Here is a 12036-nt window from a genome sequence, read left to right on the forward strand (position 1 = left end):
AAAAAAAAAAAAAAAAAAAAAAAAAAAAACGAAAGGAAGTTCATTGAAGCACAGCAGCTACATTATTTTTCTATTGCCACAAAACAAATTACCACATACTTAAGTGATTTAAAACAACACCCAAAAGTAAAAGTTGAAGATAAAACAAATAAATTAAATTAAATTAAAGCCCACATTAGCAAATGGGTCCAAATCAGAAGTCTGGGTGGGCTCAGCTGGGTTCTTGGCTTCAGGTCTCACAAGGCTGAAATCAAGGTGTTGGCCAGGCCAGACCAGGCTCTCATTGGGAGGTTTTGGTGAAGAATCTGCTTCCAAGCTCACTCAGGTTATTAGCAAAATCAGTTCCCTGCAGTTGTACCTCTGAAGTCCCTGTTTTCTTATGAACAGCTAGCCAGGAATCACTCTCAACCTCCTAGAGGCCTCATGAAATTCTAACCAGGTGACCCTCTTCTTCACCATCAGCCATGGAGGATTTCTCTCAAGTAAAATCTCCCTTGTGCTTCAAATCTCTGCCTTCTTGCTATGTCAGCAGTAGGAGGAAGTCTACTTTAAAAGGCCTGGTATGATTAGATCAGGCCTACCTACATAATCTCCTTATCAACTGTGCTGTATAACATGGACTATTGATGGGAATAAAACCACCATATTTATTGTCCCCGGGATTATGCAGGCACATATACCAAGGGGCAGGGAATCTTGGGGCCATCTTAGGCGCCTGCCTGCCCCACCATCTGTAGCTTTACTTGTCCTAGTGACACAATGTAATGACAGAATCACCATCATCAAGATCCAGTATGGTCAAGAGTTACCACTTGCTATTTGAGGATTCTAATTTTTTTAATAACATCTGTATTCCCCCAGCACTATTTCCATTAAACCTAATGTTTGAATTGTACTATTCAATTGCAAAAGAAGGGGAAGTTAATAATCTTGAATATATAAGGAAGGTGAAAAGGTTTAATCCTTCTCTTGTATCTATCTCTTCGTGGGCCCATCTCTATTGCCATTTTTTTCTCATTTAGCCCACAAAACAAACCGCCTGCAGCTCCTGTTATAAATGAGTATGCTGACGCCCAGCTACACAACCTGGTGAAAAGAATGCGTCAAAGAACAGCCCTCTACAAGAGAAAGTTGATAGAGGGAGATCTCTCCTCACCCGAAGCCAGCCCTCAAACTGGTAAGCATTGCTCCCTCCAAGTACTGGGAAGAAGGAAGTGATGACGGGACTTGTGTTTTGCAGATGTTTCAGTTTGGATCTCCCAAAAGCAGATCCTGAGAAAATGATTTACATACCGTTTATATTTTGAGAGTGATCCAGGAAGGTACGAGTGGTGAGACAGAGAAGAAAGTTAAAATGTACAGATGGGTTAGTAAGAGGATCACTGGCCAGATGCAGTGGCTCACACCTATAATCCAAGCACTTTGGGAGACCAAGACAGGAGGATTGCTTGAGCCTAGGAGTTTGAAACCAGCCTGGGCAACATAGTGAGGGCCTACTGTGCCATTGGGGCTTTATCCAACTGAAAAGCTGTGTGGATCATACTTGAGAATTATCTGAATGGAAGAGGAGGAAGCTGATTGGTGCTGAAGCTTCATACTGTTACCTCCCCAGCACTTTAAGTAAACCTGCTCAAGAAAATCCTCCAACAGACATAGGGAACCCTCCTACAGGTGATCTCCAGGCTCAGGGTATATGTGAAGGACACAAACAGTATCTTCTATAGCAAATTTTATTGTAATATTAAAAATACCCATATTATGCAAAGTACATATTATAAAAATACAGGAATATTACCTGGGTATCCAACAGAGCAAAGGACATCAACAAACCAATCACGTAAAGGGAGGGACTATTATCAACCACCCTAATAATTACAAAAATGTATTTATGAAAATTAATCAGGCAAGCACAGTGGCTCATGCCTGTAATCCTGGCACTTTGGGATGCCAAGGTGGGTGGATTACTAGGTCAGGAGATCAAGGCCATCCTGGCCAACATGGTGAAACCCCGTCTCTACTAAAATACAAAAAATTATTTTTGTATTTTAGTATCGCGTGCCTGTAGTCCCAGGTACTTGGGAGGCTGAGGCAGGGGAATTGCTTGAACCCAGGAGGCAGAGGTTGCCGTGAGCCAAGATCACACCACTGTATTCCAGCCTGGTGACAGAGGAAAAATCCCAAAAAAAAAAAAAAAAAAAATCAATATGTAGAACACAGAAATAATATATACTATGATTACATCTATGTAAAATATTTACATATATATACACAGAAAAAGAATAGAACAAAGCTTTGTTGTTTAACATATAAATGCAAATCAAGTTGATAATTACATGGGATGGAGTTGAGCTTCCTCATAGTTCTGTATAAGAGAATGTGGGTTTTCAAAATAAACTGTGTATTGTATAACAGTTTCTTTTTAAACAGAAGAGGCTAAAAGAAATCATAGTCATTATACTTTTATAAAGATATATTGAAAAGAATATTGTGTATGACATGTGTGAGGGTAAAGAAGCACCAAACCAAAACCTGCAGAATGATGTACATTTGCAGTGTTTCTGATCTCTGACTTTATTGGTGCTCCAAAGTATGTGAAAATCAAGCTTGTATTTAAAATATTCTATTTGTAACACCTTTGTGACACCTTATTTGTGAGCTTTAAACCTGCTACATATTTCCAAATTCCAGTGTTTTCATTACCTGTATATTTTCATAAATGTTACTATTTTATTTTGTTTTTATTGTATACTTTAGGATATACAACATGATTTGTTTTCATTTTTAGAGAATGCCTTTATTTTATACTCAATATTTTTATTTGAGACATAGTTTACAAACTGTAAAATCCACAATTAAGTGTACAGCTCAATTATTGTAACATATTCTTTTTTCATTTTTAAAAATTTATTTCCTGTAACATTGGAGTTACAATGAATTTTTAAAGCAAATTCCAGACACTATATTTCATCCATAAATATTTCAGTGTAGACAAACTTTTAAAAAATATTTTTATATACTTATTTAATCTTATTTTATTCTTTTAGTGGCAGGGTCTTGCTCTGTCACCCAGGCTGGAGTGTAGTGGCACAGTCACAACTCACTGCCACCTCTACCTCTTGGGCTCAAATGATCCTCTTGCCTCAGCCTTCAGAGGAGCTGGGACTACAGGCCTGCGCCACCATGTTTGGATAGTTTTTACACATGAATAGTCCTGTTGCATCACTGCCACCACCCTCCAAGATAAAGGACATTTCCCTCACTAGAGAAAACTTACAGTCTCCCCAGGTGACAAAGCCCCCTTGCCAGGGTAATCACTATCCTGAATTTTGTCATCATTTAGTAGTTTTTCCTGTTTTTTTTTTATTTTGAAAAATTTATAAACATTTATTTATTTTAAAAATTGTGTTTCCTTTAATTTTTTACATTGACATATTTTTTCCTTATACACACACACAGTGAAATAAATGTCACTATTTTAAATGTCATGAAGGTTTTGTTTCATCTGTCTGTATCAAAAGAGGAAGATTCTTAAATGTTCTGACTTTAAGACATTCAAGTTTTTTGGGTTTTTTTATACTTTCAGTTCTGGGATATATGGGCAGAACATGCAGGTTTGTTACATAGGTATACATGTGCTGTGGTGGTTTGCTGCACCCATCAACCCATCGTCTACATTAGGTATTTCTCCTAATGCTATCCCTCCCCTTGTCCCCCACCCCCGATAGGCCCCAGTGTGTGATGTTCCCCTCCCCGTGCCCATATGTTCTCATTGTTCAACTCCCACTTATGAGTGAGAACATGCGGTGTTTGGTTAAGAAATTCAAGTTTTTAACTAAGCTAACTTAACCTCTTTAAATGTTTCATCTTTTTTTTTTTCCCTATGAAGCAAAGCCCACGGCTGTACCACCAGTAAAAGAAAGCGATGATAAGCCAACAGAAGAACATTACTATAGGCTGTTGTGTTTCAAAGTCAAGAAGATGCCTTTAACAGAGTACTTAAAGCAACTTAAACTTCCAAACAGCATAGATTCATACACAGGTATTAACAAAGGGTGAACTATTGTAGTGGGAGGGCTGGCTATCACCAAGAAACCCTGTGACTCGAAGTCACAGATAGCTTCTATTTTCCTTACCTCATATTCTCAATCTAACTAGCAAGCAGAATTTAAGTTATATAACCTGTAAAGGATCATTTGCCCATCTTGGGTGAAGATAAGAAATACAATATTCCTGCCTATATTTAAAAGGCAGTCCAGATCCTCTCCTGTCCCTAATTACCTCGGAAAAGAAGGCCCAAAGCACTCCACAATATGTGCACTGACACACTTACAATTCATTATGAAGTGTCAGTCTTCTTCCATGGCTTCATATTGTTGATTATTCTGATTGAACAAATCCTTTCCTGCGGCCTCCCATAGGCAGAGAAGGGCTATGTGTGAAGGGACATGGACTACATTAATGGGCTGACCCTCTGCCCTCCCATTCAGTGCCATCCTCCTTCTGGCAGGATGTAGCCTTTCTGCCACCTGCCCTGGGCAATCAATCCTGCAACTTAACTACTGAGGAACTAAAGATCTGCGGCTGCAGTGATGTCGGTGCAAAGTCCTTCCGACTTTTCGTGAAATTCTTTCCTGATCCAAATAGTACAGTTACCTGTGTGGACAGACTCAGAGTAGCCACTTCTTCAGGGGACTGGAAGGAAACTGTCTACTTTCAGAAGAGGCAATAAGATCATTTAACATCTCTTGTAAAGCCTGGTGCCTCACAGTGCAGAGGCAGAATTGTGTTGAATGTTTAATAGAGCCTCCTATGGCAAACTGCTCTCTAGAGGTTAGTGTCCCAACCTCCCCAAACTAAGCAAGAGAATTCTTTCTGTGTTTGTTCTATGTCATTTGGATTGCTCCACTTGCTGTTTTTCCAGATCGACTCTATCTCCTGTGGCTCTTGATTGTCACCCTTGCCTATAACTGGAACTGCTGGTTTATACCACTACGCCTCGTCTTCCCATATCAAACCCCAGACAACATACACTACTGGCTTATTGTGGACATCATATGTGATATCATCTACCTTTATGATATGCTATTTATCCAGCCCAGACTCCAGTTTATAAGAGGAGGAGACATAATAGTAAGTGGGGTTCGGAAAAGGCAGAAACTGAAACGTGAATAACATCTAATTGAGCTACAAAAAATAACAGCATTGTTTTATTTAATGTTTGACTGGCTATCTGCATGGACAACTGCAAGAAATCATGAGCAATAATAATAAGAAAACAATTACAAAATAGCCATTGAGTGTTCACAATGTGCTGGAAAACATGCATCTCCCTGTATCTTAATTTCCTCATATGTAAAGTGAAAATAACAAAAATACCATCATAATATTGATTGAAAGATTAAATAAATTGAGGCCTGTGAAGTGCCTAGACTGTGTCTGGTGCATAGTGAATAAGTATTAAATGTCAGCTAGCATTATTGTTCTAGTTAATTTACTTATAATACCTCACTTAATCCTTTCAATGACACTATGAAAAAGATGTAATCAGCCCTATTTACAAATGAGGAAACTGAGGTTCAGGGAGAGAAGTCATTTGCTTAAAGCCCAAAGCGAGAGAGTAGAAGGGCCAGGATTCTAACCCAGGCCTTGCCTCTACAATCACGCAGGTTCAGGTCAGCAAGTTTTTCAGAATTTGACAATACTTGAGCATATAAAGAGAGTGCCAAGTCTGAAATATTGAAACTATATACATATTTTACCTCAATAATGTTTTTTAAATGGATTAATTATCAATGCCAAAAGAAGAAACCATTTAATATATATTCCTCTGGTAATTAAGCCTCAAACAGTCTGTGAAGCAGTTATTTTCTATCATGTTACAGTCTACCATTCACCTCAATATTTTAATAAATAAGATAGGTATGATTTCACTCATTAGAACCTACTCAGCCTTCTTAGGAGACAGTCTGGTGTTGTGAGAAAGTACTAGGCTGTAAGATTTTAGGACACAGACTGTGCCTTGTCTATCATTGTGTAGTTGGAACCGAGTGCAGCGTCTGCATGTAATAGATAAATCAAGCACAGGGTTTTAGGCCTGGACACTTCGGGAAAACCTAACTTAGAAAGCAAAGCTTTCATGACCCTCTTTTTTTTTTTTTTCCAATTTTTATTTTAGATTCAGGGGATACACATACAGGTTTGTTACCTGGGTATCTTGGGTGATGCTGAGGTTTGGGGTATGATTGACCCAGGTACTGGACATAGTACCCAATAATGAGGTTTACTACCCTTCCCCACTTCCTCCCTGCAGTCCTGCTCCCTCTAGTCATTCCCAGTTTCTATTGTTCGGATCTTTATGTCCATAAGTACCCAATGTTTCACTTTTTTTTTTTTTTTTTTTTTTGAGACGGAGTCTCGCTCTGTCACCCTGACTGGAGTGCAGTGGCGCGATCTTGGCTCACTGCAAGCTCCGCCTCCCGGGTTCACGCCATTCTCCTGCCTCAGCCTCCCGAGTAGCTGGGACTACAGGTGCCCGCCACCGTGCCCGGCTAATTTTTTTCTATTTTTAGTAGAGATGGGGTTTCACTGTGGTCTCAATCTCCTGACCTTGTGATCTGCCCGCCTCGGCCTCCCAAAGTGCTGGGATTACAGGCGTGAGCCACCGAGCCCGGCCCCAATGTTTCACTTATAAGTGAAAACATGCTGTATTTGGTTTTCTGTTCCTGCATTAATTTGCTTAGGATAAGGGCCTCCAGCTGCATCCATGTTCTTGTAAAGGACATGATCTTGCTCCATGGTGTATATGTGCCACATTCTCTTTATTCAGTCCACCGTTAGTGGGTACCTAGAATGATTTCATGTCTTTGCTATTGCGAATAATGCTGCAATGAACATGCAGGTGCATGTGTCTTTTTGTTAGAAAGATTTGTCTTCTTTTGGATATATACCCAGTAATGAGATTGCTGGGTCAAATGGTAGTTCTGTTTTAAGTTTTTTGAAAAATCTCCAAGTTGATTTCCACAGTGGCTGAACTAATTTACCCTCCCACCAACAGTTTATAAGTGCTCCCTTCTCCCTGCAGCCTTTGCCAGCATCAGCTGTTTTTTGAATTTTTAGTAATAGCCATTCTAACTTGTATGAAATGGTATCTCATTGTGGTTTTGATTTGCATTTCTCTGATGATTAGTGATGTGGAGCATTTTTTCACTTGTTTTTTGGCCATTGTATGGTCATGACCATTTTAATCAATGTGGATTCACTGCACTGTCCAATATGGTGACCACTAGGCAAATACGTCTATTCAAACTTAAATTTGAATTAATTACAATTAAATAACATTAAAAATTCAGGTTCCTCAGCCACATTGTTCATATTTCCAGAACTCAACAACCACATGTCTAGTGGACAGCACAGAAGATTTCCACCATTGCAAAATATACTATTATTCAGTGTGGCAAGAGAATGAAAGAGAAATGAGCCACCCATATCTCCATCAATATAGCCAAACCACAGACAGGTAGCCACACCCCTCACAGATACAGGCAAATCACAAGTACATAGAACACCTCCACTGGTGTTTTGTTTTTTAATGAATATGGCATCTATGGGTCTATCTTTTTATTATTTACCTGCCAAATTCATCACATTCTATTTCTCATGATCAAACGCAGTGCCCTTCCTAAGAAAGTAGCATTCTTACACTTAGGATAAATTATCTTCTCCTGGATTTACTCTCAGTGTTAAGGAAAGTTTATTGTCAATCCAATCAATCTGAGAAACAGACAAATGGGTTTTCACAAGCACAAAGCCAAGTCTTATAGCCACTAGCCCAAGCCCCTTCCCCAGCTAACTAGAAGGATGCTTCCTTTCCAACTGTGGCCAATGTGCCATCCTCCTCCCAAGGCTCAGCAAGGGCTGCACAGAACATGTCCTCCAATGTCACGATAGGAAGAGCAGACTGTCTGCCTATATGGCACCTTAGGTTCATGTAGAATTTTCAAGAAGATAGTTAGGTTGCTTAATCTTCTTAATATTTTCTGTTGGATCTTCAGAAGGTCTTAAATTATCAAAGCACTGAAAGGAATAGTTTTGAATGTTTTTTCTTCCTTAAAAAATTGTCATTTTCTAGGAAGTGTTTTCTATATTTGAAATCTTTCCTAGAAAGAAATAGTAAAGGTAAAAGCCAAAGCTATACCAAAAGTCTATTCAAAATATTCCTTGTGCAGACTCTAGAACATTAGTTAACTCACCAGCACCATCCCCAGAGCAACCTGGCAGCTTGATGAATGGTGATGACAGTGTACAAATAAGAAGTAAACAACAACAACAAAAGGAACACTAATTTCAACCTCCATTAGACTCACAAGGGGGAGAAAATCAATATTTGACAAATGGAAAATGACAAAATCAGTAAAGGGAGACTTTTATTTTCAATTTTCTAAGAGGCCTTTGCACACAATGAAGTGTTAAAACCAAGAAAAATAACCAGTAAAAAACACACGCAATGAGCTCTATTTAAAATGCATTATTGTAAGCTACAAATATAGAGCAGGAAATAATTGCTTTGTTTGTTCAATTAAAGAAACCAAATTAATAGTTTCTTTAATTTAGAGTAAGTAGCTGCAGCATTTGAAACTTGATTACATTTTGGTAAGAAGACTATGCACATTGAGTACCCAACCTGAAGGTCTCACTATATTTAGCTATCTATGCTACCATTAGTATACACCACTGAATCATTCATTCATTCATTCATTCATTCATTCATTGAAGAAACATTTATTAAATACTTACAGTTGCTAGGTAGATACATCTACTTAATTTATTTATTAAATAAATGCACCATAACTGGAGGATGGAAATATTAATTCCCCAAGGCCTTAAGGAAAACAAACAAGTAACAGACAACAGATTGAGGTGCTAACAGCTACAATAGAAACCAGGAGGACTTATAAGTTTTTCACAGCATTTATTTATAAAATCTTTCTCCTAAAAGTGATGCTACAAAGATAACCGAATTTTGAAATACAGTCGAACAAAAAGTCTGTTGTATGTAATTTCCTTTAGAGATAGCAGAAATTGAGCTGGAAATGACAGTGAAGATTATTTAGATAAGAGACACATCCGCAACCCTTTGCAAAATTCACAGAAATCCTCGCTGTCATCTAGTTACAATGTCAATGAGGCCTTCCTTTATAATCAACTGCTTTTGGTACTTAAACCTCTCAACTGCTCTTTATAAACCAATCTGAAGAAAACCACTCCCTTCTCTGTGTTTCCTACACTTTACTCATAATTCTATTATTTAATTGTCTCAAATATTGATTAGACTAATTATGAAGTAGTAGAAACAAACAGTCCGGGGTCAAATTTCACTTCTGAAATTTGCTAATAGCATTAACTTGAAGAAAGTAAACTTACCCTTTCATTGAATACAATCTTTTTCATCCCCCAAAATAGGAATAGTCATACTGTTGCAGGACTTTTCCTTAGTTCAGTTAAAGACAGGGTCCTTGTCTGTCCCACGGCCATGAAAATGTAGGCTCGGAGATGGTTTGAAAGGTGAGTGAAGCAGGGTTTTATTAGGTGAAAAGGTTTAAAAAGTGGGGGAACAGGGATCCTCCACAAGGCCAGAGTCCCCTGCTAGAGTGCTTCCTGCCCACTGTTCGAATTCCAGGTTCCACACAGGAAGAGGAGAGGCTAGGCTCCTCCCTACTGCAAATGTAACAAACTTTCCAAGGCTCCACGTCAGTGGGCAGGCTGGTTGGAGTTTCTGCAGCAACCCCCTCCCACCCGGCTATCTCAGTACCCACCTCATAAATCTATTATGAAGATTGAATAAGACACCTAGCTCGGGGTCTGGCATGTAGAAAATACACAGTTGATTGTTAAATGAATTAAATTAATGGATGTCCACACACTTTACTTTTCCCTCTTGTCTCCTATTTGTCTATGTATCTCTCTTTCTTACCTGAGGATAAGTTTCTTGAAAGTGGGGACAGTATTCGATTCACTTCTTTATCTAACCTAGGAACTTAGAGTACACTCAAGAAATGTTTGAAGGAGTGAATGAATGGTAATCTCAGTTCAAGGATTTTATTTCCTTGAATAATTAATCTGCATTATAACTGTTTCAGGTAATATCATTTTAAAATACTTCTTCCATCTGTCCTGTGTAAAATTATGAAGTTTCTATGAATTGTTTTCAGAAGAAGTGAATACTGGTCGCAGTGTGCGGCTTGGCGCAGGCTCACAAATTGCTGCAGTGGCACCGCATGCTCAGCCTCGCGGACTGAGTTGGCGGCGGCGGGACAGGGACAGCAGCGCACCCGCGCAACCCTGCACCTGGGCCAGTCTCCTGAATATTTACACATTGCCGAATCTCCAGTAGACAAGCCACCACGAGGCCAAGACTGTCCCATGATGGGTTGAGCCTCTTCTTGTGCCTAGAGATTCCGAGAATCCTATCCATCTTTTTCACCGATACAGTTTGTGGACTCTGATGACCCAAATCTGACATCAGTTCTGGAACGTCTAGAAGATACTAAGAACAACAATTACCTTCGTCAGTAATTGAAGTAGTTGATATGTGAACTCTGCAGATTATATAACCTTCCTAAGCACCTGGATGTTTGAGATGCTAGATCAACCACTACCCATGGGTCAGAATGGGAAAACAGAAGTGACTTCAGAAGAAGAAGAGATGGCTGGAGATATAAAATACTTAAATCGCTGTAAGATGAAGGAAGAAGAACTTACTAGTGGGAAAAAGTCGGAGGATAAAGGAACTGAAAAAGAAAATTTGGCAACATTAGAGAAAATTAGGAAGACTCAAAGGCAAGACCATTTAAATGTGGTGTGGTGTTTGGGTCAGTGCAAGCTTCAGATAGACTTATGAAAGAGCTCAGGGATGTATACAGATCACGGAGTTATAAAACTGGTCTGCTGGAACTTTTTGTGTTCTTCCTGAAAAAGAATTAACTCTTACATGATTTTTATCTTCTGACAAAAGCATGAGCAATATTGCTTGGAAAGGATTTATTCAGTGGAACTCATAAATGACAGTACACGACTGGCATGTTAAACTGCAGAAGGTCGACCCTGATAGTCTTTTGCACAATGATCTTCAGATCATAAAAGAAAAAGGAAGATAGAATATATTTTGTTTAACATATCTTTTAAGAAACTGTTGTGGTTGTCAACTGGGTTGTCTTCCTAAAGTATGAATCTGTTATATATTGACCGAAGTTGCTAATGGCTACATTTCTACTGGTTCATATGGGGGAACGAATGAAGCACCAAAGCCGAAAACAAAGCACAAAACACACACACACACACACAACAGGAAAGTAGAACTTCAGGGAGGGGATGATCTGAGAGATAAATGGCTGAAATTCTATTGGATTTGTGTTTCTGGACCATGCCTCCTGATACCAGAAAGAAGGGCCTTTTCTGGGGTAGGAGTATTTCTTAAGAGGCCTGGGAAGAATGTTATTGCCTTGAGCTAACTGGCCTTGTGAAGAGGACCTTAAACTGAATTGCCAAGTTTTTAATATTGGAATTCACAGACTTTGGAGGGTAGCAGGATAATTTTCCATTTAATCCTCCATTTGTTCAAGTGGTGTTACCTTTTCTCTCAGGAGGGTATGTATTGGGTGGGGGAGCACTGTATATGGAACTTCTCACAAAACAGGGCTGTAGCTGTGCCTACACAATAGAATTGGTCATCAGTCAAATAAATGCCATCTTAGTCAGAGGCAAAGCCAGAGTGCAGTTTGGAGCAAATAAGAATCAATATAATCTAGCAAGAGCCCAATAATCCTATAATTCCATTGTACAGATGCATGAGAAAAATGGTCCCTCTGGACACACTGCCGCCTGGCCATGCTTCCTTTCCCTTTCATCTTTTTCATCGACCAATGGCCTTGGAGTATTGAGGCCATGCCCCATTCTGCGTTCTAGTGTGGCCCTGGTTACTTCTCCTCTGGCTCAGTTACACATCTGCCTGGTAGATGACTGGATGTGTTTAGCAGTGGT

The 12036-nt window shown here is 39.2% G+C and overlaps 1 protein-coding gene and 1 pseudogene across 1 annotated transcript in view; both read left to right on the forward strand.

The window, feature by feature from the left end:
• CNGB3 (cyclic nucleotide gated channel beta 3) overlaps positions 1-12036 on the forward strand; it is a 159994-nt gene that overhangs the window by 64086 nt on the left and 83872 nt on the right. The window contains exons 4-6 of the mRNA XM_011937082.1: positions 1023-1177; positions 3887-4039; positions 4922-5130. Of these exons, the coding sequence (XP_011792472.1) occupies positions 1023-1177; positions 3887-4039; positions 4922-5130 (517 nt within the window). The remainder of the gene's footprint in view (positions 1-1022; positions 1178-3886; positions 4040-4921; positions 5131-12036) is intronic.
• Positions 8855-12029, forward strand: LOC105508324 (annotated as a pseudogene).

The sequence above is a fragment of the Colobus angolensis genome, unplaced genomic scaffold (genome assembly GCF_000951035.1).
Source record: "Colobus angolensis palliatus isolate OR3802 unplaced genomic scaffold, Cang.pa_1.0 Scaffold16, whole genome shotgun sequence".
Lineage (NCBI taxonomy): Eukaryota > Metazoa > Chordata > Mammalia > Primates > Cercopithecidae > Colobus > Colobus angolensis.